Source organism: Mirounga angustirostris, unplaced genomic scaffold (assembly GCF_029215605.1).
Source record: "Mirounga angustirostris isolate CCGP_5_RB_7025 unplaced genomic scaffold, mMirAng1.0.hap1 SCAF_7, whole genome shotgun sequence".
Taxonomy (NCBI): Eukaryota; Metazoa; Chordata; class Mammalia; order Carnivora; family Phocidae; genus Mirounga; species Mirounga angustirostris.
The window spans coordinates 146,144,961-146,168,754 of NW_026991715.1; the positions used below are offsets into that span (position 1 = coordinate 146,144,961).

General features: G+C 39.6%; 1 protein-coding gene across 5 annotated transcripts in view; it reads right to left on the reverse strand.

Moving 5' to 3' along the window:
* Nucleotides 1-23,794, reverse strand: part of MARCHF6 (membrane associated ring-CH-type finger 6) — a 78,985-nt gene that overhangs the window by 42,252 nt on the left and 12,939 nt on the right. For all 5 annotated transcript variants that reach the window (XM_064596863.1, XM_064596862.1, XM_064596861.1 and 2 more), the window contains exons 2-5: nucleotides 13,888-13,984; nucleotides 13,007-13,080; nucleotides 8,477-8,620; nucleotides 3,420-3,492 (exon numbers count right to left, since the gene is read on the reverse strand). In XM_064596863.1, coding sequence (XP_064452933.1) covers nucleotides 3,420-3,492; nucleotides 8,477-8,620; nucleotides 13,007-13,080; nucleotides 13,888-13,984 — 388 coding nt within the window. The remainder of the gene's footprint in view (nucleotides 1-3,419; nucleotides 3,493-8,476; nucleotides 8,621-13,006; nucleotides 13,081-13,887; nucleotides 13,985-23,794) is intronic.

The window sequence follows — 23,794 nt, forward strand, 5'->3', positions numbered from 1 at the left end:
ACCTCTTTGTTCTTTACCTCCCAAGGGACTTGTCCTTCCCTAGTCTATTTCTGATTTCAGAATAATTCAAGGATAACTCAAGAATCTTGGTGGCCTTAGGAAAATCCTTTATCATAACGGAATGACTTTTTCCTCCATGGAAAATCTGAGGAAGGGTCCATTTGAGAGACCTCAGCCTACTGGCTCCAAACTTAATGAATTGATGTGGCCCACAGATATGACCTGAAATGTCTCATGAAGGCAATTCTGGTGGCCCACTATCAAAAACCTAATCGAAAGAGGAATCCTAACCATTCCCATGCTAAGGAACCCTCCAGGATATTAAAACTTTGATAACTTCAGACTAAAATACCCACTTCTCTACTCCGTACTTGTCATCAGCAATAAGAAGAGCAATTGTTTGATGTCGATTTTCAACAGTGACAAACCCTTTGTAGAGTTCTTTTCCCTCATACCTACAATCTGGGCTGGTTCTGTGACTTGCCTGAACCAAGGTGAGGCTGCCTGAGTTTAGAGCCTAGAAGAGAGCTGGTGAACTTCAACTCTCACCCTTTTAGAATGCTGCCCTGCGACCACCATATACAGAAGCCCTGCTGGCTTTCTGCAAGATGAGAGGGCACGTGGAAGAGAACCAAGGCACACAGCTGGAGCCATCTTAGACCATCCAACTCCAGTGAAACACATGAGTAACTGAGCCCAGCCCAAATGGCTGACCCCTGGAATTATGAGCCAATAAAATTATCATTTTAAGCCATAAGTTCTGGGGACAGTAGGTTTTGAAGCAATAATTAACTGATACGTTGCGCCTAGAGATGATCTCAAGAACTGAGCTACAAAATATGTAAGCAGCTGCTACAATATTAAGAAATTTAAGGTGAAATTTCAGAAATAAAAGTAATACTACAGAGAAAATGAAACACAGCTCATTAAAAAAAAAAAAAAAAGTAATTACTTAAAAGTGCTTCCAGGAAAACTGGCTCAATTCTTCAAACTGTAAAAGGCAGCATGGGATTACAAAACCAAACCACGTTTACAATTTCTTTTGACTATCCCCAGCTACGCCTCTAGTGTTCCTCCTGCGTCAATCAGCAGTCTCACGAAGGCAATTTTGGTGGCCCACTAACCAATCACATCAGAAAGGGGGAGCCTGCCAACGTTAAGACAAGCAACAGCTCTGAGCTTCAGTGATAATTCTGCTATGCGTTAACCTAATACTCAAAATTCACATATAGTTTTTACATATATATGTGAATTTAATCTTTGAATAGCCCACCCAAAGTCCTGAGGCATGATCTTCCTCACTTTACAGAGGAGAAAATGGGCTCAGAAAGGTCCAATGATTTGTCCAAAGTCACCAAAAAACCTGCAGATACAAACTATATTCCAATGCTAGCGTTCCTTCTGTTACAACCAACTACCTCCCTGTATCGCCTAAGTGACTACACCCGCCAACCTGTTGGTCAATGGTTCTACCAACAAGAAGTAAAGGTAGTAGATAAGTAGGATACTACACCTTGTTTGGCATTTCATTGACATGGCTTCCATAAACACCTGTTTTTCATAGAGCCAAAGCCTACCAATTTAGGCTTTGGTAAATGTTAACATATTCAGCCATTTAAAACAGAAACCGTTAGAGAAATAATATATCTCTGCTTCATTAAACCGCATAGTTCGGAACTCAAGTCATCTTTCCTAAACAACTGAGATACGGGCTGGCCGCTATGATGCACTCATCAACTGCAACGGTTTACAGAATTTTAGCCCAAACTAAATGAACAAGAATACCCTATGTGAAATGGTTCTTTTATTAGCTTATACATATTAAAATAAAACTTCCATCACTCTTAGCAGTCACCCCTTGCTTTTATCGGACTTCCCTCGCTACTTCCAATATGCATCTTGGCGTGTATACAATTCCTAAATGCAAGCCAGAGGTGAATGATGTCATATACACAAAGACATAATGAATAGCGGCTGAGCCATTTAAGACAAACTTCTTACACTTCTATACTGAGACCATGTTCTGGATGGCTGAGATAAAAACCTGATGTCCAGAAATGGGAATGCTGTCCTGTTTGTTTCTACTGCATCACTTCACAAAAGGCCTGTATTTTTATACAAAGGGTTATCATCTTATGCTAGTTCCAAACTTTCAAATGTGTTAAATTACTGCTTCTCTTTTTTGTCACAGCCACAGCTAGAAGCACCCTATTTCAAGGCCCCAGTCTACTTCTAAACATTACTTTATCAAAGCTGTTCTTTATTAATGAAAACAAAAAATAATTCTAATGTAAATAAGTTCAAGCTGAAAACCTTTTATCTATTATTCCCTATACTGCCAAAGACACAGAAATGAAATAACCTGACTGTTCTATCCCAGAAAGGTATTACCAGCAAGTAGAAAAACCAAGTCACAGACACATCTAATGTTTCTAAATATTTAGAAACATGATTAAAAATAATGATGCAGAGGGGCGCCTGAGTGGCTGAGTCGGTTAAGCGGCTGCCTTCGGCTCAGGTCATGATCCCAGGGTCCTGGGATCGAGCCCCGCACTGGCCTCCCTGCTCAGCGGGGAGTCTGCTTCTCCCTGTCCCTCTGTCTGCCGCTCTGCCTACTTGTGCTATGTCTGTTAAATAAATAAATAAAAATATTAAAAAATAATATAATAATAATGATGCAGATGCAAGAGACTTAAAAGAACTCCTCCCTAATTTCTTTTCTATCAGAAATACACTATGCCCTCCTGCTCTCTTCTATTGCCTTGTGGCTTATTTTTATGGTAATATACTCTGAATACTTTGTTCCATTGGATGGTTTTATATTGTTCTCTGTCTTTACTGACATAGCAATCAGAAACCTAAGATCAGCTGGGTACAAAAGAAGATTTAGCAAATATAAGTGCAATCGTTGGCAGGCTTAATATTTAATGATCTTCATATAGTTAATCATTTACAGCATTCCTAATTCTGACTTCAGTAATAAAAACACATCTTTCCCAAGAAAACACAATTAAAATGCTTAATGTCAAATTAAGATACAGTAAAACAATGACAGTGAACAAGTTTTTAGTCCATATTCTAACAATCACAAGAAACATTTGAAAACTAAATTTGTATTCAAATGATTCTATGTTGTTAAAAAATCCATGTTTAAATGAACTCTCAGCAAAGGAACATGACAGCACATACCTCACACTGCACAGCAGCCTATTTAACATATCGTCCCACCCTTACAAAATAGTCCTTTAAAATGGGTATGTTTTAAAACAAACATGTACATATGTCAGCTACTTCCACTGTAGCTATAACGCTTTGTCCTTGGAACAAAAGGACTTTTCAAATTATAACAAGAATAAAAGCGTGCAGGAAGACTGAGCACCAGCTATGCTGTGCAGCTTTCCAGCTTCACGAGTACTCACGTGGACAGCATGTCCAGTGGCAGTGTCAGTAGTGAGCTCACGGAGCCAGTAAACAAGCACTTGTAGATACGGCCTACCAAAAAGGGTGAGATGGCACACGGTTACAACACACATCAGGACCTCAGACAGGTACTCAATTAAACGGAGGTAAAGTGTAAGCCCCTGAAATATTTAGTCTTTGCAAGGCTGTCCTAAAATACTACATTAAAAAAACCCTGGGGCGGGCGCCTGGGTGGCTCAGTCGTTAAGCGTCTGCCTTCGGCTCAGGTCATGATCCCAGGGTCCTGGGATCGGGCCCCGCATCGGGCTCCTTGCTCTGCGGGGAGCCTGCTTCTCCCTCTCCCACTCCCCCTGCTTGTGTTCCTGCTCTCGCTGTCTCTCTGTCAAATAAATAAATAAAATCTTTAAAAACAAAACAAAACAAAACAAAACCCTGGGGCACCTCTTAGTCAGAAAGGCAAGAACAGAAACAGGGCCCAAGAGGAAACAGCTAAGATTTTCTTTCTAACCAAACTACATGTATGCTAGTTTAAGCATTCCCTATAGCCTCGTATCAGAAATTTTCAGTGACTTCAATGGCTGTTTTCAAAAACCAAATCAAAATGAAAAGGTAGGAAAAAATTTCTGTAATAGAAATTTCTTACATATGTGTATAAAATATTCAAAACAAGTATGCTTGTAACAAAGTAAAACTGACAACAAACCAAATATCTGCAAATAAGAAAATGGATTCACAAATTAAAGGCCTCCTTCCTACAGAGTGCTCTGATGCATCTAAAAAATAAGGTAGCTCAAAAAAAAAAAAAAAAGTACAGTAACTCAACACATTCTCACATGGAAAAATACCAGGGTACACTGCTAACTTAAAGAAAAAAGTTACAGACTATGTATTCTGTGACAGAACTTAAATTTTTTTTTTTTTAAAGATTTTATTTATTTATTCATGAGAGAGAGAGAGAGAGGCAGAGGGAGAAGCAGGCTCCCAAGGAGCAGGGAGCCCGATGCGGGACTCGATCCCAGGGCCCTGAGATCATGACCTGAGCTGAAGGCAGACGCTTAACCATCTGAGCCACCCAGGCGCCCCAGAACTTAAATTTTAATTATGCACATGTATATGAGCATATGTAAACAAGTCAGAACAGAGATGCAGCTTGTTAACTACATTACTTAAATCTTTTAAGTCCCTACTTAACTTTTGATTATTTGATCTGATTTTGGAGAGGGTTAGTCTTCCACTTGACTGTGAACGCTTTACATATTTCGAAGTCCTGTACTCTGGTGCATAAAAGTTCTTAAGTTTCGGGGCGCCTGGGTGGCTCAGTCGTTAAGCGTCTGCCTTAGGCTCAGGTCATGATCCCAGGATCCTGGGATCGAGCCCCGCATCGGGTTCCCTGCTCTGCGGGAAGCCTGCTTCTCCCTCTCCCACTCCCCGCTGCTGGTGTTCCCTCTCTTGCTGTGTCTCTGTCAAATAAATAAAATCTTAAAAAAAAAAAATTAAGTTTTGCTTTCTTATGACTATGCCCTTTACTAATATGAAATATAATGCTTTGCTCCATTTAAAGCTTTTCATCTTGAATGACATCTGGCTGATGAACACTGTTCCTATGTTCTGTCAGCATTTGCTAACATGCCTCTAGCATTAACCTGCGCTGCTCTGTACTTATTTCTCATAGTAAACCATGTTCCTCTGTACACAACTGTGTAAACTCTTATGATCATAGAAGTTGCAACCTTACCCTTTCCTCTCTTACTTCCCTCCCCCCGCCCTCCGTCCCTGTCCTTCCTTTTGTTGGACTTTCCAAATATTTGCGGTTTCATACTCTGACTTCTCAGGACAAAAACTCATAACCCCACTTCTATTCTTCTGGCACTTACCTTTAAGTTTTGTTACTTTTTATTAAGATAAAATTTACATGAATCTTAAGTATACGTCTGGGTGAATTATTATGTATGTACATATCCAGGAAACTGCCACCTAGGATCAAGATATTCAGCATTTCCAGCTCCTTGGAAGGCCCTTCCTAGTCAGTATCTCCAGCAAAAAGATAACCACCATTCTGATCTCTATCACCATAGATCAATTTGGCCTACTTTAAAATTTCACATAAATGCAATCATACAATCCATACTCTTTTGTGCCTCGCTCCTTTCTCTCAAAGTAAAACTCCTCCATGTTATTCCATGTCCCAATAATGAGCTCTTTCCTCACTAAGTACTACTCCACTGTATAGAAAAACCACAATGTATCTACTCTACTACTGTTGATGGGTATTTCGTTGGTTCCAGTTTTAACTACTATTAGCAAAGCTGGTGTGGTCATTCTTGAACATCATTTAGTGGACACAAGGCTCTGGTTTCCATCAGCTATATTCCTAGAAATGGAACTGTTGAATCATAAACTATTTATAATACTTAGCATTCATAGATAACTGCCAAATGGTTTTCCGAAGTGGTTATACCATATATACTCCTGCCATCAATGTAAGCATGTTCCAAATGCTCCACATCCTAAGAAACATTTGGTATTATCTTGTTTTTTTAATTTTACCCATCCTGCTGAGTATGTAGCAATATCTTCTTGTGCATTTCCCTGATGACTAATGATGCTGAGCAGTTTTTTGTGTGTTACTGGCTATTTAGATCTTTCCAGAAACACCTATTCAAATCTTTTGTCTACTTTTTATTTGGGTTGTCTGCTTTTTTCTTACTGATTTTTGGGAGTTCCCTACATACTCTAGATACAAGTCCTTTGTTTGACGTGTGTATTACAAAAATCTTCTCTCACTCCGTGGGGCTTGCCTTTCTCTCTTAAAGGTATCAAAGCATGAATAAAAGTTCTTAATTTCAATTAAGTCCAATTTATTCAGTATTTTCTTTCTTTTATGATTATTCTCCTATATTTTCTCTTTTTTTCTTAAGATTTTATTTATTTGCACACCTGGGTGGCTCAGTCGGTTAAGTGTCTGCCTTTGGCTCAGGTCATGATCCCAGGGTCCTGGAATCCAGTCCTGTATGGGCTCCCTGCTCAGCGGGGAGCCTGCTTCTCCCTCTTCTCCTGGCTCATGCTCCCTTCTCACTATCTTTGTCTCTCTCAAACAAATAAAATCTTAAAAAAAAAATTTTTTTTTAATTTATTTATTCAGAGAGAGAGACCGTGTGCACACGAATGAGGGGAGGGGCAGAAGGAGAGGGAGAGAAAGCATTTCATGCAGACATTGTGCTGAATGCAGAGCCTGATGCAGGGCTCAATCCCACGACCCTGAGATCATGACCTGAGCCGAAATCAAGAGACAGACGCTTAAGTGACTGAGCCATCCAGGTGCCCCATTCTCCTATATTTTTAGAAATCTTCTGATTTTAACATTCACATTCAAGCTTATGATCCATCTCAAATTAATTTGTGTCAGGTGTGAAATAATGACGTTTCATTTTTCTTCATATGGCCATCCAGTTGATGCTATACCATTTATTGAAAGAATCATCCTTCCTCCACTAAACAGCAGTGGCACCTTTGTTGTGAATCAGGTGATGGTGCAGATGTCAGTCTAGTTCTGGACTCTAGTTGGTTACTCCCATAATTTTTAATGCAGAGTCACACAGTATTTTCCTCTCTCTGTCTAGAGCATCTACAGTCTCCTCACAAATAAAATAACTTAGGAAGCTCTCATTCCTACCCTCTCCTCTTAGCTTCTCCCATGTTAAAATCATCTAGAATTTTAGTTCCTGGCTACTACCTAAAAATTGCTAGTCATTGTAGATTAAAACAACTGCTAGTTAGCTGTGGGAAGCACCTGTCTCTTTTTCTTTGCAGCTCATGCCTTTCTGATTCCTCACTCATTTTGGTAAAGTATATTCTCAAACACTTTTTTCATAAATAGTTTGAGGTGGCAAACTTTTCATGCCCTTACATCTACTGACATGTCTTTATTTTGTCCCTCCACCTGAGAATAATTTATGGGTAGATTTCAGGTTCAGAAATGTTGTCAAAGTCTAAAGTTTCTGCTGTCCTGTAGCATTCAGAGCTGCTAATTTTATGTCTGACACCTGTATGATTTTTACTTTGTAGGATAATGTGCAAGTGGAACATCTACCATTTTATTCAGCCCTGGAAAACTTGAGAATGTGTCTAGGTTTGTGAGGCTCTGTCCTTCATCATGGTCAGCTCTCTTTCAATCGAAAAGATGCCTGACATTTCCTCATGTCCGTGATCTTTCACCTTGTGAAAGTACTTACTAGACAGGTACTGAAACAACTGGATGCAGCTTTCATCTCCTGGTTTTGTTCTCCTCATACTTGCAACTTCTTGTCTCTTTGAGTTACATCCAAGAGAACCCTTGCTCAATCTCCTAGTTCACTACCTCACTTTTCAATAATATCTATTCTGCTATTCAATGTATCCCCAAAGATTTTCATCTTCATAAATGAGCAATTTTATTTATTTTATTGTAAAGAAACACAAGGATATTAATTATACTTATTTAAAAATCTCATTTGCATTTAACTCCAAAGAATCATAGCTACATACTCTGGCACCATATACTATCTACCCTTCTACATGTCTCTAAAAACAAAAACCCAAAAGGGATCAACTAAGGGCTAGTATATCAACCTCCCAGAAAATCTCCTATATCTTGAAAGATAAGCCTCCCAATTATTCAGGACTATTACAAATATATGAGCTGTCTTTTAAAAGGGAGGGGAAAAAAAATCTCAAAATAATCTAACGTTTGCAATCCCTTGAAAGTTCTAATATACTTCAAAGAATAAAAATCAAGATCCTTCTAATTTGATTTTGCTTCTTCAATTCTTTCATGAACTTTCATTATTAGCCTCTGTATGCTGTTTTTCATTCCCACATTCATTCAAGAAAATGATCTGTTAAAAACAATTCTTAATTTAGGTGGGCAATGTTTCCTAAGTGAGGCTTTCCTAATACATGAAATTGTAACATCAAATAAATATCATTCAAACAAAAATATGATGCAATATTACCAAATTGAATACTTATACAACTTTATAAGTTGTATAACTCCAATCACAGAGAAATGAATACTCACATGCTGTAAGAGGAACAACTCCCAACCATGCAAAGGCCACAAGTGTATAATGAAACCAGTATCGTATTGCAGTGCCAATACTTGTAACCAGTCCGGCAAATATGTCTTGGATGGGAAGCCGTGAAGGCATATCTGGAGAATAAACTAGTAGAGAAAAAAAAAAGTACATATAATTTCATAAAGATTCAAAAATAGCTTAATTCAAAAATATAAAATAGGCATGTAGAGCTAGCTTAACTTTCAATCTTTGTATTTCACTTAAATATCTTTTCCTATTAAAAAAGTGAATCAAACAGTTAAATAATACATTTACCCAGAATTCCTTTGAGAGCAAATCACATGTGAAATGTAGAAACCAACAAAAAAAGGCCTCTGTGCAGGAATAAAGATTCAAGAGAAGTTCACATCCCTCAGTCACTGCCATGAACTTCATGCAAAGCTAACTTATACATGTTTTTTTTTAAAGTTACTCTTTTTTTTTTTTTTAAAGATTTTATTTATTTATTTGAGAGAGAGAGAATGAGAGACAGAGAGCATGAGAGGGAGGAGGGTCAGAGGGAGAAGCAGACTCCCTGCCGAGCAGGGAGCCCGATGCGGGACTCGATCCTAGGACTCCAGGATCATGACCTGAGCCAAAGGCAGTCGCTTAACCAACTGAGCCACCCAGGCGCCCTAACTTATACATGTTTTAGCATTTAAACAATGCAAGGGGTGGGGCGCCTGGGTGGCTCAGTCGTTGGGCGTCTGCCTTCGGCTCAGGTCATGGTCACAGGGTCCTGGGATCGAGCCCCGCATCGGGCTCCCTGCTCCGCGGGAAGCCTGCTTCTCCCTCTCCCACTCCCCCTGCTTGTGTTCCCTCTCTCGCTGTGTCTCTCTCTGTCAAATAAATAAATAAAATCTTAAAAAAAAAAAAAAAAAAACAACAATGCAAGGGGTGCCTGGTTGGCTCAGTCGTTGGGCGTCTGCCTTCGGCTTGGGTCATGATCCCAGGGTCCTGGGATGGAGCCCTGCGTCTGGCTCCCTGCTCCGCGGGAGGCCTGCTTCTCCCTCCCCCACTCCCCCTGCTGTGTTCCCTCTCTCTCTAACAAACAAACAAACAAATAAATAAATAAATAAATAAAATGTTTAAACAATGCAATTATCTGGCTTCCCAAATTATAAAAGATCAGATAAAGCGAACAGGAGCAAAAGGTGAAGCTGCTGACACGTTAGCAAGAAAGAACCCTCCTAAGTAAAAACCACAATAAGATATCACCTTATACCTGTCAAATGGCTAGTATCAAAAAGATAAGAAATAATGTGTTGGCAAGGATGTAGAGAAAAAGGAACCCCTGTGCACTGTTAGGTGTGAGAATGTAAACTGTGGAAAGGAGTATGGAGGTTCCTCAAAAAATTAAAAATATATAGTATCATACAATCCAGTAATTCCACTTCTGGGTGTTTACCCAAGGAAAACAAAAACACTAACTCGAAAATATATATGCACCCCTACGTTTACTGCAGCACTACTTACAATAGCCAAGATATGGAAGCAATCCAAGCATCCACTGGTAGGTGAATGGATAAGGAAAGAATAGTGTGTATGTATACTTATACACACACAATGGAATGTTGCTCAGCCATGAAAAATAATAAGACCCTGCTATTTATGACAACATGGATGGATCTAGAGGGTACTGTGCTTAGGAAATTAAGTCAGTAAGTTGAAGACAACATATGATTTTTCCTTACATATGGAATCTAAGAAACAAAATAGATGAACAAATAAACAAAAAAGCAGTAACAGGCATATAAATACAGAGAACAAACTGGCAGTTGCAAAAGGGAAGGCGGGGGTGGGCAAAATGGGTACAGGGGAATAAGTCATAGGGATGAAAGGCAGAGCAGAGGGAATATATACAATAGCATTGTATGGTGAAAGATGGTAACTACGCTTGTGGTGAGCACAACATAACATACAGTCGTGGAATCACCATGTTGTACACCTGAAACGAACATAACATTGTGTCTCAACTATACTTCAATTAAAAAAAAAAAAAAAGATGACCCAGTCCTCCTCCCAAATACAAGCCTTAGACACAGCACTCAAAAACTACTATCTGTAGCAAAGTCATTTCATGTAGAAGCAAAGAGCCTACTGACATTTGTTGGCCAATCACACCTCCCCGCCCAATTTTAAAATGATAATTAATATTCCAACCAGTAAATTCAGGTCTTCCCATCTCTCTGTAAGATGTGGTTCAACAGGGGCGCCTGGGTGGCTCAGTTGGTTAAGCAACTGCCTTCAGCTCAGGTCGCGATCCCACAGTCCTGGGATCGAGTCCCGCATCGATCCCAGCAGGGAGCCTGCTTCTCCCTCTCCCACTCCCTCTGCTTGTGTTCCCTCCCTCTCTCGCTGTGTCTCTCTCTGTGTCTCTCTCTGTCAAATAAATAAATAAAATCTTTAAAAAAAAAAAAAAAAGATGTGGTTCAACACACTCAGAGAAAGGTTTTGCCATGTTTGAGAAAGATTTCCTTTTTAAATGGTTCCAATGAAAACCACTGCTCTACCACAGGTATAGCAGAAAGAACATATGGGAGGAACAAACAATTTCCTCCAGTGAGGCCAAAATAAGGAATTATGATGTGTAAAGTTTTAAAATCAATGATATAAAATTAATGAATGACCTATTATAAAACTATTCACAGCTACAAACATTAAGGAATAAGTTATTAACAAATAGCTTATTTTTTTGCAATATACCCACAAAGACCACTTACTTTAAGAGGATACTTGATACACAAGTCATTAAACCAGTAAATAAAGTTTTTGATAAGATAAGGAGAATGGCCTATGTCAAATGCTAACTAAAATGTACCAACACACATGGGCACCTGGGTGGCTCAGTTGGTTAAGCGACTGCCTTCAGCTCAGGTCATGATCCTGGAGTCCCAGGATCGAGTCCCGCATCGGGCTCCCTGTCAACAGGGAGTCTGCTTCTCCCTCTGACCCTCCCGCCTCTCATGCGCTCTCTCATTCTCTCTCTCAAATAAATACAACCTTTAAAAAAAAAAAAAAGTACCAACACAAGCTTTTACCGGTCTCAAAATAAAAAAGCTCACACGAGTATTTCCTATGAAACTTCATGAAAATATTCAATTACTTAGAATTAGTTTGCTATAAACCTTAAGTTGTAGATACTATTAAAAAAAAAAAAAAAAACCACGAAAACACAAAAAACCTTTGGAAGGAGGGCAATGTACTACAATCCCAGAATGAAAAGTATACTTCAAATTCTTGGTAAGCTGCCAGTATAGTCCTCTACTTATTTAAGATGAATAACATTAAGTATCAATCAGTAGGCACAGGAATTATAAAATATAACTGGAATTTTAAAGACCTGCAAAATATGTGCCATAGGCTTAACAAAAATATTAAGCTTAGAAAGTCTCATTTTTTTTTTTTAAAGATTTTATTTATTTATTTGAGACAGAGAGAATGAGAGAGAGCACATGAGACGGGGGAGGGTCAGAGGGAGAAGCAGACTCCCTGCCGAGCAGGGAGCCCGATGCGGGACTTGATCCAGGGACTCCAGGATCATGACCTGAGCCGAAGGCAGTCGCCTAACCAAGTGAGCCACCCAGGCGCCCAGAAAGTCTCATTTTTAAGAAGTGAATTAGGGGGGTGCCCTGCCCGGCTCAGTCAGTAAAACATGCGACTCCTGAACCTTCTCTTTATTATTATTATTCCAATCTACACAATTTTAACTCAAAAGATATCCCGTTTGAACAGTGAGGACATATTTGATAAAATCAAGACATCGTTATTAATTTTTCTGGGTGAATGGTATCATAGTTATTGTTTTTAAAAAGAATCCTTATTGTTTAGAGATACATACTAAAATATGTACAGATGAAATTATAAATGATGGGATTTGCTTTAAAAAAGGATAGAGAGGTGGGGAACAAGAACATAGGTAAGGAATACCATGTAAAGGCCATGAGCTAAAAATGAGTCAAACTAAGAAATATGAACATGGGGGTTTCATTACACCTTTTTTATTTACATTTGAACTTGTCCATAATAAAAAATTTTAAAAGAGGGGCACCTGGGTGGCTCAGCCCATTAAGCATCCAACTCTTAATTTAGGCTTAGGTCATGATCTCAGGGTCCTGAGATCAAACCCTGCATGGGGCTTGTGCTGAGCATGGAACCTGCTTAAGATTCTCTCTCTCCCTCTCCCTCTGCCCCTCCCCGCCCCACCAGTGGTGTGCACACTCTCTCTCAAAAATAAATAAATAAATAAATAAAATTAAAATTAAAAAAGAAAGAAGAAATATTCTATAAATCAATCACTCTCACATAAACATGCATCTGTGTGTTAAAAGCTGACACGTAGTTTTAAAAAATAATTTCCAAAATGTTACAGCAATACTTTGTTATTATCAATGACAGACAAAGTTAAAAAATAGCTGCTTTAAAACTGCTTAAAAACCTTTATGCGTGCAATTATAACCCAAAAATGCAATGCAAACTTCTAAAGAACTTACTTGGTGTGAAAGCAAATCTGTGCTTGCATAATTCACAGTATTCTTTTCGACTGTGTTTCAGCCACTGAACTAAGCTGCAATCACAAACACATTCATAAGTGCAGTATTTACAACAAAGAAATTTTAAGGCTTCACTGAAAACCAATGTTCTGTTTTATTAAAATTTAACATATCATGGAGCTTTTATAATTTTGACAGTTTCATATTTACAATATTCTTTTTGACTTTTTATAATTTAAAGCCTTCTGAAAGTACAGAACTATAACAGATAAAAACAATATGTATTTTTACTATTAAAAAAGTTCAATTAACTAAATTGTAATCTCCTCAAGGCTAACCTCAACTATGAAAGAATCTCCAAGCATCACATCAGTTCTAACACTGGTCTGATAATACTGCTACCCTGGGTAGCTCGGTCTCAATCCTGGTTGTCACTAAGTGGTTGGCTGTGTACCCAGAACAAGTTACTTTAACATTTCTATGCTCATTTCCTCATCTGCATAATAATAAAAATATTCCACCTCATGGTTCTAAGGATTAAATGAGTTAAGATGTATAAAAGCAATGAGCACCACCTGGCACAAAGCATCACATAAATGTAAGCTATTATCATGCCAAGCAGAATCAGAGAACCTTAACACTTCCAATGAACAAAATAAGCTCTCCATGGTAGAAATGAACAAACAGGTATCACATGCACCCGGAAAACAGTAATACCAAAATGACAAGGAATGGTAATAAGGAATATGGGTAATTTCCAAATTTTCACAAAATTAAAAAAAAAAAACTATTTCAGAGAAAGTTCATTGAAACAATCCCCCTTATTATACAAATGACAAAACTGAAGCTCAGACATAAAATATTCTAAAAGGATGACTCACCATTCTTGATGGATAAACTTAATACTGCCCGTACATACACAAGGATGATAAAGAGGTTTCTCAGGTGTTCCTTCTGACCGACACACTCTACATATGTCTGTGAATGAAAAAGATAAATTGAGTTATCTTTGATTATAACTTAAAAAAAAAAAACCAGAACCCCCAAACAAAAATAATGTGTTAAAGCAAGACTCCATCAGCAGCAGAGAAGTGTTATTATGATAATAATAAAGTATATTCCAAAACCAGAAAATTTCCTAATATATAAAAAGGCCAGTTGTTCCTTTCAATGAGAACTGTACTCATTAAACTGCACGCTTCCATAACTAATGCTAAATAGACACAAAATCAGGTCACCACTGGTATCCTCAGAGTTTACAGTTTAAAGTCCTAAGTCCAGTCCTAACAGTTTAAACTCCACAAAAACACATCCAAGGACTTAACAGCAGTGGGCAGCATAGGAGACACCCCTTTAGCTTCACCTCACTCCACCAGAGACATAGAGATACACACAAATAGGGTGAGGGGGCACCCCAAAACCACAAAGGTGCCAGGCCAGAGAGAGGTGAGACAGAGGTCACCTTAAGCAGAAGCTACCAGAGCCCAGCACTACCTGGTGGGAGGCCAGAGGCAAGAGCTCACCCTTTACTCCTCCCCACATGGTTCTGAGCACATCTGTCCACCTTCTTGCCTGGGGTGGCCCGTGATATGTTGAGGAAGAACCTCAAATGCCAAGAACCATCCCATTCACAGGCTCCATAATGCTCCCTCTGAAGGACAACCTATGAAACCTGGTTGCAACTTTTATTTAGACCTTCTTCTCTGTGATCTGCAAGGCGAAGTGCCCACCCCAAGTGGGCAATCTGAAGGACGACAAGCGGTGTGTACTAGAGACAGGGACTTAAGGAAAACTTTTGATCTAGTCTCTCAACAGAGTTCCTCATTCATGGGGAGTAACTGCAATCCAAGCCCATCATTAATGGATTTAACCAGTCCCCAGCACCCGCTGGGACTAGGGTGCACACACACTGAGCAATGGGGAACTTGGCCCCCAACGTTAAAAAGCACTATGTTGCTCAATCTAGTATGGCTGAGCACCACTTACCAAAGTTGAGGGATAATGAGTACTCAGGCTGGCTAACTGGTTAGCGCACTAATCCCCGTAGTTATCGATAAGCTAGGCAAATCACTGCCGACACAGAAAGGCCATACACCACCACCCACAGAAGAGCTTTTGCTGTGCCAGTTCCACCTACACGAGAGCCAGAAGGGGTTGTCCAGGTTGAGTCAAATCAAGCACATGCTCCAGGGCTGTGTCTTTCAGTTAGCTTTAGAACCACACCACCCCCCCCGCCCCACTACCACCACCCGAAGGACTTTGGTTTCCTGGAAGCGACCTGAGGGTCATGAGAACAATGCTGGCTGTCGAAATCATTTATGGTCAGAACTACACGGGATCCAAGCCTCTTCAAACCTCCCACTTTCACCTTCATCCTTGATTAATGAAAGCATCTTTGGCAAAAGCTTTCTCTCTGGTCCGTCTTGCACCAGTCTAAGACTTTGGGCTCTGGCAAAGCAGTATGAACATCCCAACAATCCTGCCTAACCAGCCTCTGCAAAGTTCTGACACAAACAAAATAGAACCACACTAGAATTCTATGATTCCCAGGGCAGTATCCTGGCAGCTCGAGTCTGCTTTGAGCACTCTAATTTTCTCCAAATGTACACTTCAGCCTAGGGAAACTGGGCTAAGAGCCCGGAGCTCACCCAAGGGGGGTGGGGAAGACCTGGAAGGACCATCCCCCCGTGGTGGACCTGCTGCTGCCCACATGGGCGATCCAACATCAAGCTAGTATTTTAACTGCACTGAATTCAATACCTGCACTGGAGCTGAGATTACCACAGTGGCCAGCAACCGGACTTGCCCTGCAATGGATCCTCCTTAAAGGATTCAAAATGGACTCACTGAAATATAGGCTCTCAAAAGAGTCCAGTGTTATTTTTCATCACTGCTCTCCCAGGTCTCAAGTAGGTAATCTGCACATCTGCTGCCTTGCTTGGTTGTTGAAGTCGATCATCAAGCTCCCTTTATGGTACCGAACCTGGATTCCTGGTCACCATGGCTGCCACTGTAGGCACTAGGACTTCTACCTAAAACAGCTGACAGGTCCATGGGACATGCAACTGATGAGGTTATCTAGAATCATTAGAGCTGCTGGTGCCTGTGGGCATCAATTAGTCCCACAATTACCACAGTTATCCAGGTAGGAGCGGCACAAGCACTTAAAGCCATTTGGAACATGACCACACCAGCCTCAAGTGCTAGGATGCCTGTGGATTAACTTTAAAGACAGGCATGTGCTACAGAGGGATTAACCAGGTAGGATGGTTTGGGTGCAAATGTGGGTGAGCCGGTGCAGACAAAGGGTGAAGCAGTCCCACACTGTCCTGTCTCCGCAGCCAGCTCTCAGGCAGCTGCAGAAGTAGGGCACAGCAGCGAAAGCGTGGCAAGGAGTATCCTGCATCGGGACACAGTGTAGAGGAAAGCAGCAGAGACACTGCCGCGCTCACACAAATGAGGGTCGCTATGTTGCCCTCCAGAAACAAGTGACCGACTGGGCAAGGGCTGCCCTTGCTGGCACACTGCTGCCAACAAGATGCAGGGACAGTGGGGGGATATCCACGAGTGTGAACGGTTGATGCCAGTGGGCTCGTCCTGTGATGGGGCCCATCCCCACGTGGGTGGCCCAGCCCCAGGTGGCCCAAGGGAGCTATGGGGAGGACCATGCAGAAGGCACAGTGCGGGGGCGGGGGGGAGCATGTGCATGAGACACTGATCTTCAGAAAACCACGTTCAACGACAAACCAACACTAAAAACTAAGCAAGCACAACAAATCTAAACCAACTCCAGGGCTCTGCTTAACAGAGTACAGAGTACTGGACTCATCCACCTCTGTAAGGCTGAAACCATTTTCACTGTAACACTAAGACTTTGCCTTTTACCCTCATTGTCTTGCCAGGATACAGTGGAGTTTTCCAGAGGCTACATAACACAACTGACCGAATGCAGCCGAGATGAAAAAAATCCACCAGCCTCCCATTAAATCAGACATTTAAGAGATTTGCAAATATAAAACAAATCCACTCTTCTCACCAATATTTTGGGTTTGAGGTATGTAGTTATTTCTTTGAAAAAAAAATATTAACATATAACAGGTGTGTTAAGTGAATTAATACTTCCAAATTTTGTTTCATTTTCTAAGGGCAAACGAAAGCTCTTATGAGTCTTTATGTTTTTTAAGAGTAGGCCAAAAAAAGTTAAGAACTACTATTTTTTTTTTTTTGCACGTGAAACTTTTGAAAAAAATCAGAGAATAACTATGGTTCTCTCAAAATACACAAATAGACAAAATTTTCATTATTTTGTAAGGAGTTTCATAAGCCTCCACTGATCCTACAAAAGAAAGGGAAGGGAATATTAGACTTCTCAAATGCCTTGTTTTAGAACCATGGAAATTTTTTTACATAATCCAAAACAAAATTATAGCAAAATGGAAAATAAGCAACCCCTAAATCAAAAACAAATTACACAAATGAAACATATAGATGTGTGTATATATGATAAATAGATTTCAAGTTTAACCACAGAAAAGATTTACTTTAGAGACTTTAAAACAGTAATATGATCATATATCCCTAGTAGGCTATATCCTAAGACAGAAAGAACTGCATTAAATCCTAAACAGATTCAGTAATCATGGTGTGAAGAGCAATAATATTGATAATTTTAAAACTTGGGAGGATAAAACCGGTAAGTAGTATGATGGTGGTATTGTGGTTGTGTGTACGTGTTTTTTAAGTTATCTCTCAGAATACATATGAATTTACAGATGAAAACATTTTATATCTGGGATGTGCTTTAAAATGAGATGGGAAAGGGTTGAGATGAAAGAATTATCAACCATATGCTTTATCTGCTGAATCTAGATGCTGGTTATTAGAGGTTATTGCATTAGTCTATTTCATTTTTAAATTTTTACATAATAGGGGCACCTAGCTGGCTCAGCTGGTGGAGCATGCAACTCTTGGGTCTCAGGGTTGTGAGTTCAAGCCTCACACTGGGTGTAGAAATCACTAAAAATAAAATCTTTTTTTTTTTTTTTTAGATTTATTTATTTGACAGAGACAGTGAGAGAGGAAACACAAGCAGGGGGAGTGGGAGAGGGAGGAGCAGGCTCCCCGCCGAGCAGGGAGCCCGATGTAGGGCTCTATCCCAGGACCCTGGGATCATGACCTGAGCCGGAGGCAGACACTTAACGACTGAGCCTCCCAGGTGCCCCCCAAAATAAAATCTTTAAAATGGGGAAACATCCCATGCTCATGGATTGTAAGAACAAATATTGTTAAAATGTCTATGCTACCCAAAGCAATCTACACATTCAATGCAATCCCTATCAAAATATCATCAACGTTTGCTGGAACAAACAATACTAAAATTTGTATGGAACCACAAAAGACCCCGAATAGCCAAAGCAATCCTGAAAAAGAAAACAAAAGCTGGAGGCATCACATTCCAGACTTCAGGCTGTATTACAAAGCTGTACCTCAAGAGAGTATGGTATTAGCACATAGATCAATGGAAGAGAATAGAAACCCCAGAAATGGACCCTCAACTCTGGTCCACTAATCTTCGACAAAGCAGGAAATACCCAACGGAAAAAAGTCTCTTCAAGAAATGGTGTTGGAAAAATTGGATGGCCACATGCAGAAGAATGAAACTGGACCACTTTTTTTTTTACACCATAGACAAAAATAAACTCAAAATGGATGAAAGACCTAAATGTGACACAGGAATCCATCAAAATCCTAGAGGAGAACAAGAACACAGGCAGCAACCTCTTTGACCTCAGCCACAGCAACTTCTTACTAGACACGTAAAAGCAAAAATGAACTATGGGGACTTCATCAAGATAAAAAGCTTTTGCACAGCAAAGGAAACAGTCAACAAAACAAAAAGACAACCTACCAAATGGGAGAAGATATTTGCAAATGCCTTTAGATAAAGGGCTAGTATCCAAAACCTATGAAGAATTTATCAAACTCAACACCCAAAAAACAAAAAAATCTAGTCAAGAAATGGGCAGAAGACATGAGCAGACATTTCTCCAAAGAAGACATACAAATCACCAACAGACACATGAAAAAACGTTCAACATCACTCAGCATCAGGGAAATACAAATCAAAACCACAGTGAGATATCACATCACACCAGTCAGAACGGCAAAAATTAACAACTCAGGAAACAACAGATGTTGGCAAGAATGTGGAGAAAGGGGAACCCTCTTACACTATTGGTGGGAATGCAAACTGGTGCAGCCATTCTGGAAAACAGTATGAAAGTCCCTCAAAAAGTTAAAATAGAGGTACCCTATGACCCAGCAATTGCACTGCTAGGTATTTATCCAAAGGATACAAACACAGTGATTTGAAGGGGCACCTGCACCCCAACGTTTATAGCAGCAATGTCCACAAAAACCAAAATATGGGAAGAGCCCAGATGTCCATCGACAGATGAATAGATAAAGAAGATATGGTATATATACACAATGGAAAATTACTCAGTCATCAAAAGAATGAAACCTTGCCATTTGCAACAACATGGATGGAACTAGAGGGTATTATGCTAAGCAAAATAAGTCAGAGAAAGACAAATACCGTATGATTTCAGTCATGTGGAATGTAAGAAACAAAACAGTTGAACACAGAGGAAGGGAAGGAAAAATAAAATGAAATGAGAGAGGGAGACAGACCATAAGAGACTCTTAACTCTACAGAACAAACAGGGTTGCTGGAGGGGCAGTGGGTGGGGGGATGAGGTAAATAAGTGCTGGGAATTAAGGAGAGCACGAGACGTAAAGAGCACTGGGTGTAATATGCAACTGATGAATCACTAAATTCTACCCCTGAAAATCAAACAATCAAACCAAATCTTTAGGGGCGCCTGGGTGACTGAGTAGATTAAGTGTCCAACTCTTGATTTCAGCTCAGGTCAAGATCTCAGGGTCATGAGATCCAGCCCTGCATCCAGCTCCACACTAAGCATGGAACCTGCTTAAGATTGTCTCTCTCCCTCTTCCTCTCCCTCTACCCCCCTTCCCGGCTCGCACATGCGTGCTCTCTTTCTCTAAACTAAATAAATAAGATCTTAAAAAAAATAAAATTTTACATAAAACTTTTAAAAAAATAAACAATGGTTAAACATGCAATTTACAAATATCAAAGTTGAACTTTTATTGTACTGACACTACCAAGTCCAATTTTATCAATGAAGTTCTTCAGCAAGAAGGCTTAGCATGTGACTTATTTCATATGTGCATGCACGTACACACACACAAATTTGAAAACTCATGTTAGATTTTTATTTCACTGATCCTGTTTTTAAAAATGTGGTAAAACTTTCATTGGCTATATCTTCATTAGGGGAAGAAAGCAGAGTAAGATTTAAATAATACGTCTCAACATTCCTAAAAGCCTCTTTATGTACAACCAACAACCCAATTCCAATTTAAAACCATTTAATCTAAATGACTTTAAAATGGAATTTGGTCCAAAAATATAATTAATCTCTTTTGCAGTGCTGGCCCTGTTTTTCCCCACATCATGAAGATGTGACTGAGTTTTGTTCAAAAGCACCTCATGTATAAATATTACCCTAAATGGAAAGGTGAAGATTGTTGGTATAAATAAACTAGAATGGTGATAAGCCCTAGCTATAAAATACTTGTAAGGTAAACATTTGGCTGTTTAGCAGGCCCCAATCCCTGCTTACCATGGCATAGTCATACCGTATTAGGAAACTGGAAGCGGAGAAAAGCTGCCAAAGTGAAAGACTGCACCTGCTCTCACTTTATATCCTCAACTAAATTTCCTTAGCTAGTCTGTGTGTGGACTAGGAAGGAATGGAAGCTTCTTCCCTGCCAATCCATGTTGCAGTAGAAAAATCTGAAACAAGGCATACGTATACAGAGCTAAACATTTTTTCTGCAAGGATACATAAACTATTAACAGTTGCTAACTTTGTGGATCAGTTTTGGGGGAAAATACACATATTTTATATATGTATGATGTCTACAGTATATATTTGTGTAGTATTTTGCTAATACCTTACTATTAAAATTAACAGTTTCCTTGTAAACTTATATTCAAAGACATGTACAAGAACATTCATAGCAGCACTATTTCATAAAAATACCACCAAAATAGGGGCACCTGGGGGGCACTCAGCTGAGTGTCCCGACTCTTGATCTCAGCTCAGGTCTTGATCTCAGGGTTGTGGGTTCAGGCCCTGCGTTGGGCTCCACCTCCAAAATGGAAACTACTAAACTGTCTATCAACAGCAGAATGGATGAATTTTGGTATATTCACATAACTATGATATGGCAATAAGAATAAACCAGCCAACTAAAACTACAACCACGATTTGGATTTATTGCATAGTGGTGTTTAGTGATAACTCACACCCACACACAAAAAGAACTCAGACACAGAGAATACCTAATCCACATGTAAAAAGTTCACAAACAGGAAAAACTAACATTTATTAGAAGTCACCATAGTAGTTACCTCTAGAGGAAAGAGGCAGTCAAGACTACAAGAGGACTGAAGGGAATGGCCCAGATGAAATCGACACACTTCTCCCTATACCTCCTGCCAAGTACAGCTAAAAGCCCAGGACATTTTTTTTTTTAAGATTTTTTTTAATTTATTTGACAGAGAGAGACACAGAGAGGGAACACAAGCAGGGGGAGGGGGAGAGGGAGAAGCAGGCTTCCTGCCAAGCAGGGAGCCCGATGCGGGGCTCGATCCCAGGACTCTGGGATCATGACCTGAGCCAAAGGCAGACGCTCAATGACTGAGCCACCCAGGCGCCCCAGCCCAGGACATTAAACATAAATAAACAGAAGATGACTCTAAAAAGTGAAGAAAAGGCAGAGCAGCAAGGGAACTGGTGACCCAAGGAATCACATCCAGTGAGTTCTCTGGGTTTGTGTTTTGCTTCATGTATCCGAGGGACTGGTGGTGGAGGTAGAGAAGCTGACAATCTGAAAACATCAATGGGAAAAGACAAACTTACCCCAAAAAAGCCAAAGACCAGGAAAGATGCAACCTAGCAAGAGGGAAATTTTTAGGCAATAAATGCCTCTGTACCCCAGCCAAACACCATGGGAAAAAATGCAGCCCTGGGTACCTGGGTGGCTCAGTCGTTAAGCATCTGCCTTCAGCTCAGGTCATGATCCCAGGACCCTGGGATTGAGCCCCGCATCGGGCTCCCTGCTCCGCAGGAAGCCTGCTTCTCCCTCTCCCACTCCCCCTGCTTGTGTTCCCTCTCTCACTGTGTCTCTGTCAAATAAATAAATAAAATCTTTAAAGAAAAAAAAATGTGGCCCCAACACCACCTCTAGCAGCCAAGGCCGAGAGGGAAGCAGACCTAGATTAGCTAACTCTATTTTAGTTACTGAGGCCCAACTAAATTATCACGCAAGTTAATGACGAAATGAGCATTAAAACATAACCACCAATTACAAGAGTATTCCCTTTGACTTGCTCATTCTTTCAACTCGGTTGTATGATCTTTTCGTGAATGTTTTATTTTTTTCACAATTTAATGTCAATATTCTATACATATTTTCTATCTACTCCAACTCTGTTGTATTCTTCCATTTGTATAGTAGGCTGCTCCCTTTGGCAAAACACATTACACCATTGAAATATAAAAATAAAATAACTAGATAGTACAGCAGCTAATGACTAGCGAAGCCAACATTTCCACATTTTACCAAGTTCTTTCTCTGTGAATTTTCTAAGTCCTTTCTCCAGCTTACTAACTGGGGTCTTAACAGTAAGAAAGCAGTCCAAAAAAAAAAAAAAAAAAAATTCAGCAAAAGATTTGAACAGATACTTCACCAAAGAAGGTATACAAATGAAAAAATGCTGAGGTCATTAGCAAAGTGCAAGTTAAAATCACAAGAGGATGGTGACGGTTGCACAAGAGTGTGACTATATTTAATGCCAGTGAATTGTACACTTAAAAATGGTTAGAATGGTAAATTTTGTTATGTATATTTTACCACAAAAGAATTTTAAATCACAGTACAATACCACTACATACTGATTAAAATGACAAAAAGAAAAAAAACTCTTACCATATGATGCAGCAATCATATTCCTAGATATTTAACTTAGTAAAATGAAAACTTATGCTTGTACAAAAACCCATATGAATTTGGATAATGGCTTCATTCATAATTTCCTCAAAATGGAAACCAATCAAAGCATTCCACAACTGGAGGATAAACTATGATACATTCAATATTCTTTTCTACAACAGAATACTATTAAGCAATAAAAAGGAATGAAATACTGATACATACAACATGAATAAATCTCAAATGCATTATATGTTAAACAAAAGAAGCCAGACTGAAAAAGCTACATACTAGATGATTCCATTTATAACATCTGGAAAAGGTAAAACAAAAAGACAGAAATACATCAGTGGTTGCCAGGGTCTGGGAGTGGGATTGATCATAAAAGGGAACAGGGATATTTGAGAGGAGGGCTGAATTAGTCCATCCCTTGAATATGATGGCTACATGACTGTATGCATTTGTCAAAAATTCATGGGCACTACCGTCGATAGATGAATAAAGGAGATATATATATATATGTGATGTATATACATATTTGAATATATGTGTGTCTATACATACACAATGAAATATTATTCAGCCATAAAAAAGAATAAAATCTTGCCATTTGTAACCACATGAATGGAGCTAGAGAGTATAATGCTAAACAAAATAAGTCAAAGACAAATACTGTATGATTTCACTTGTACATGGAAT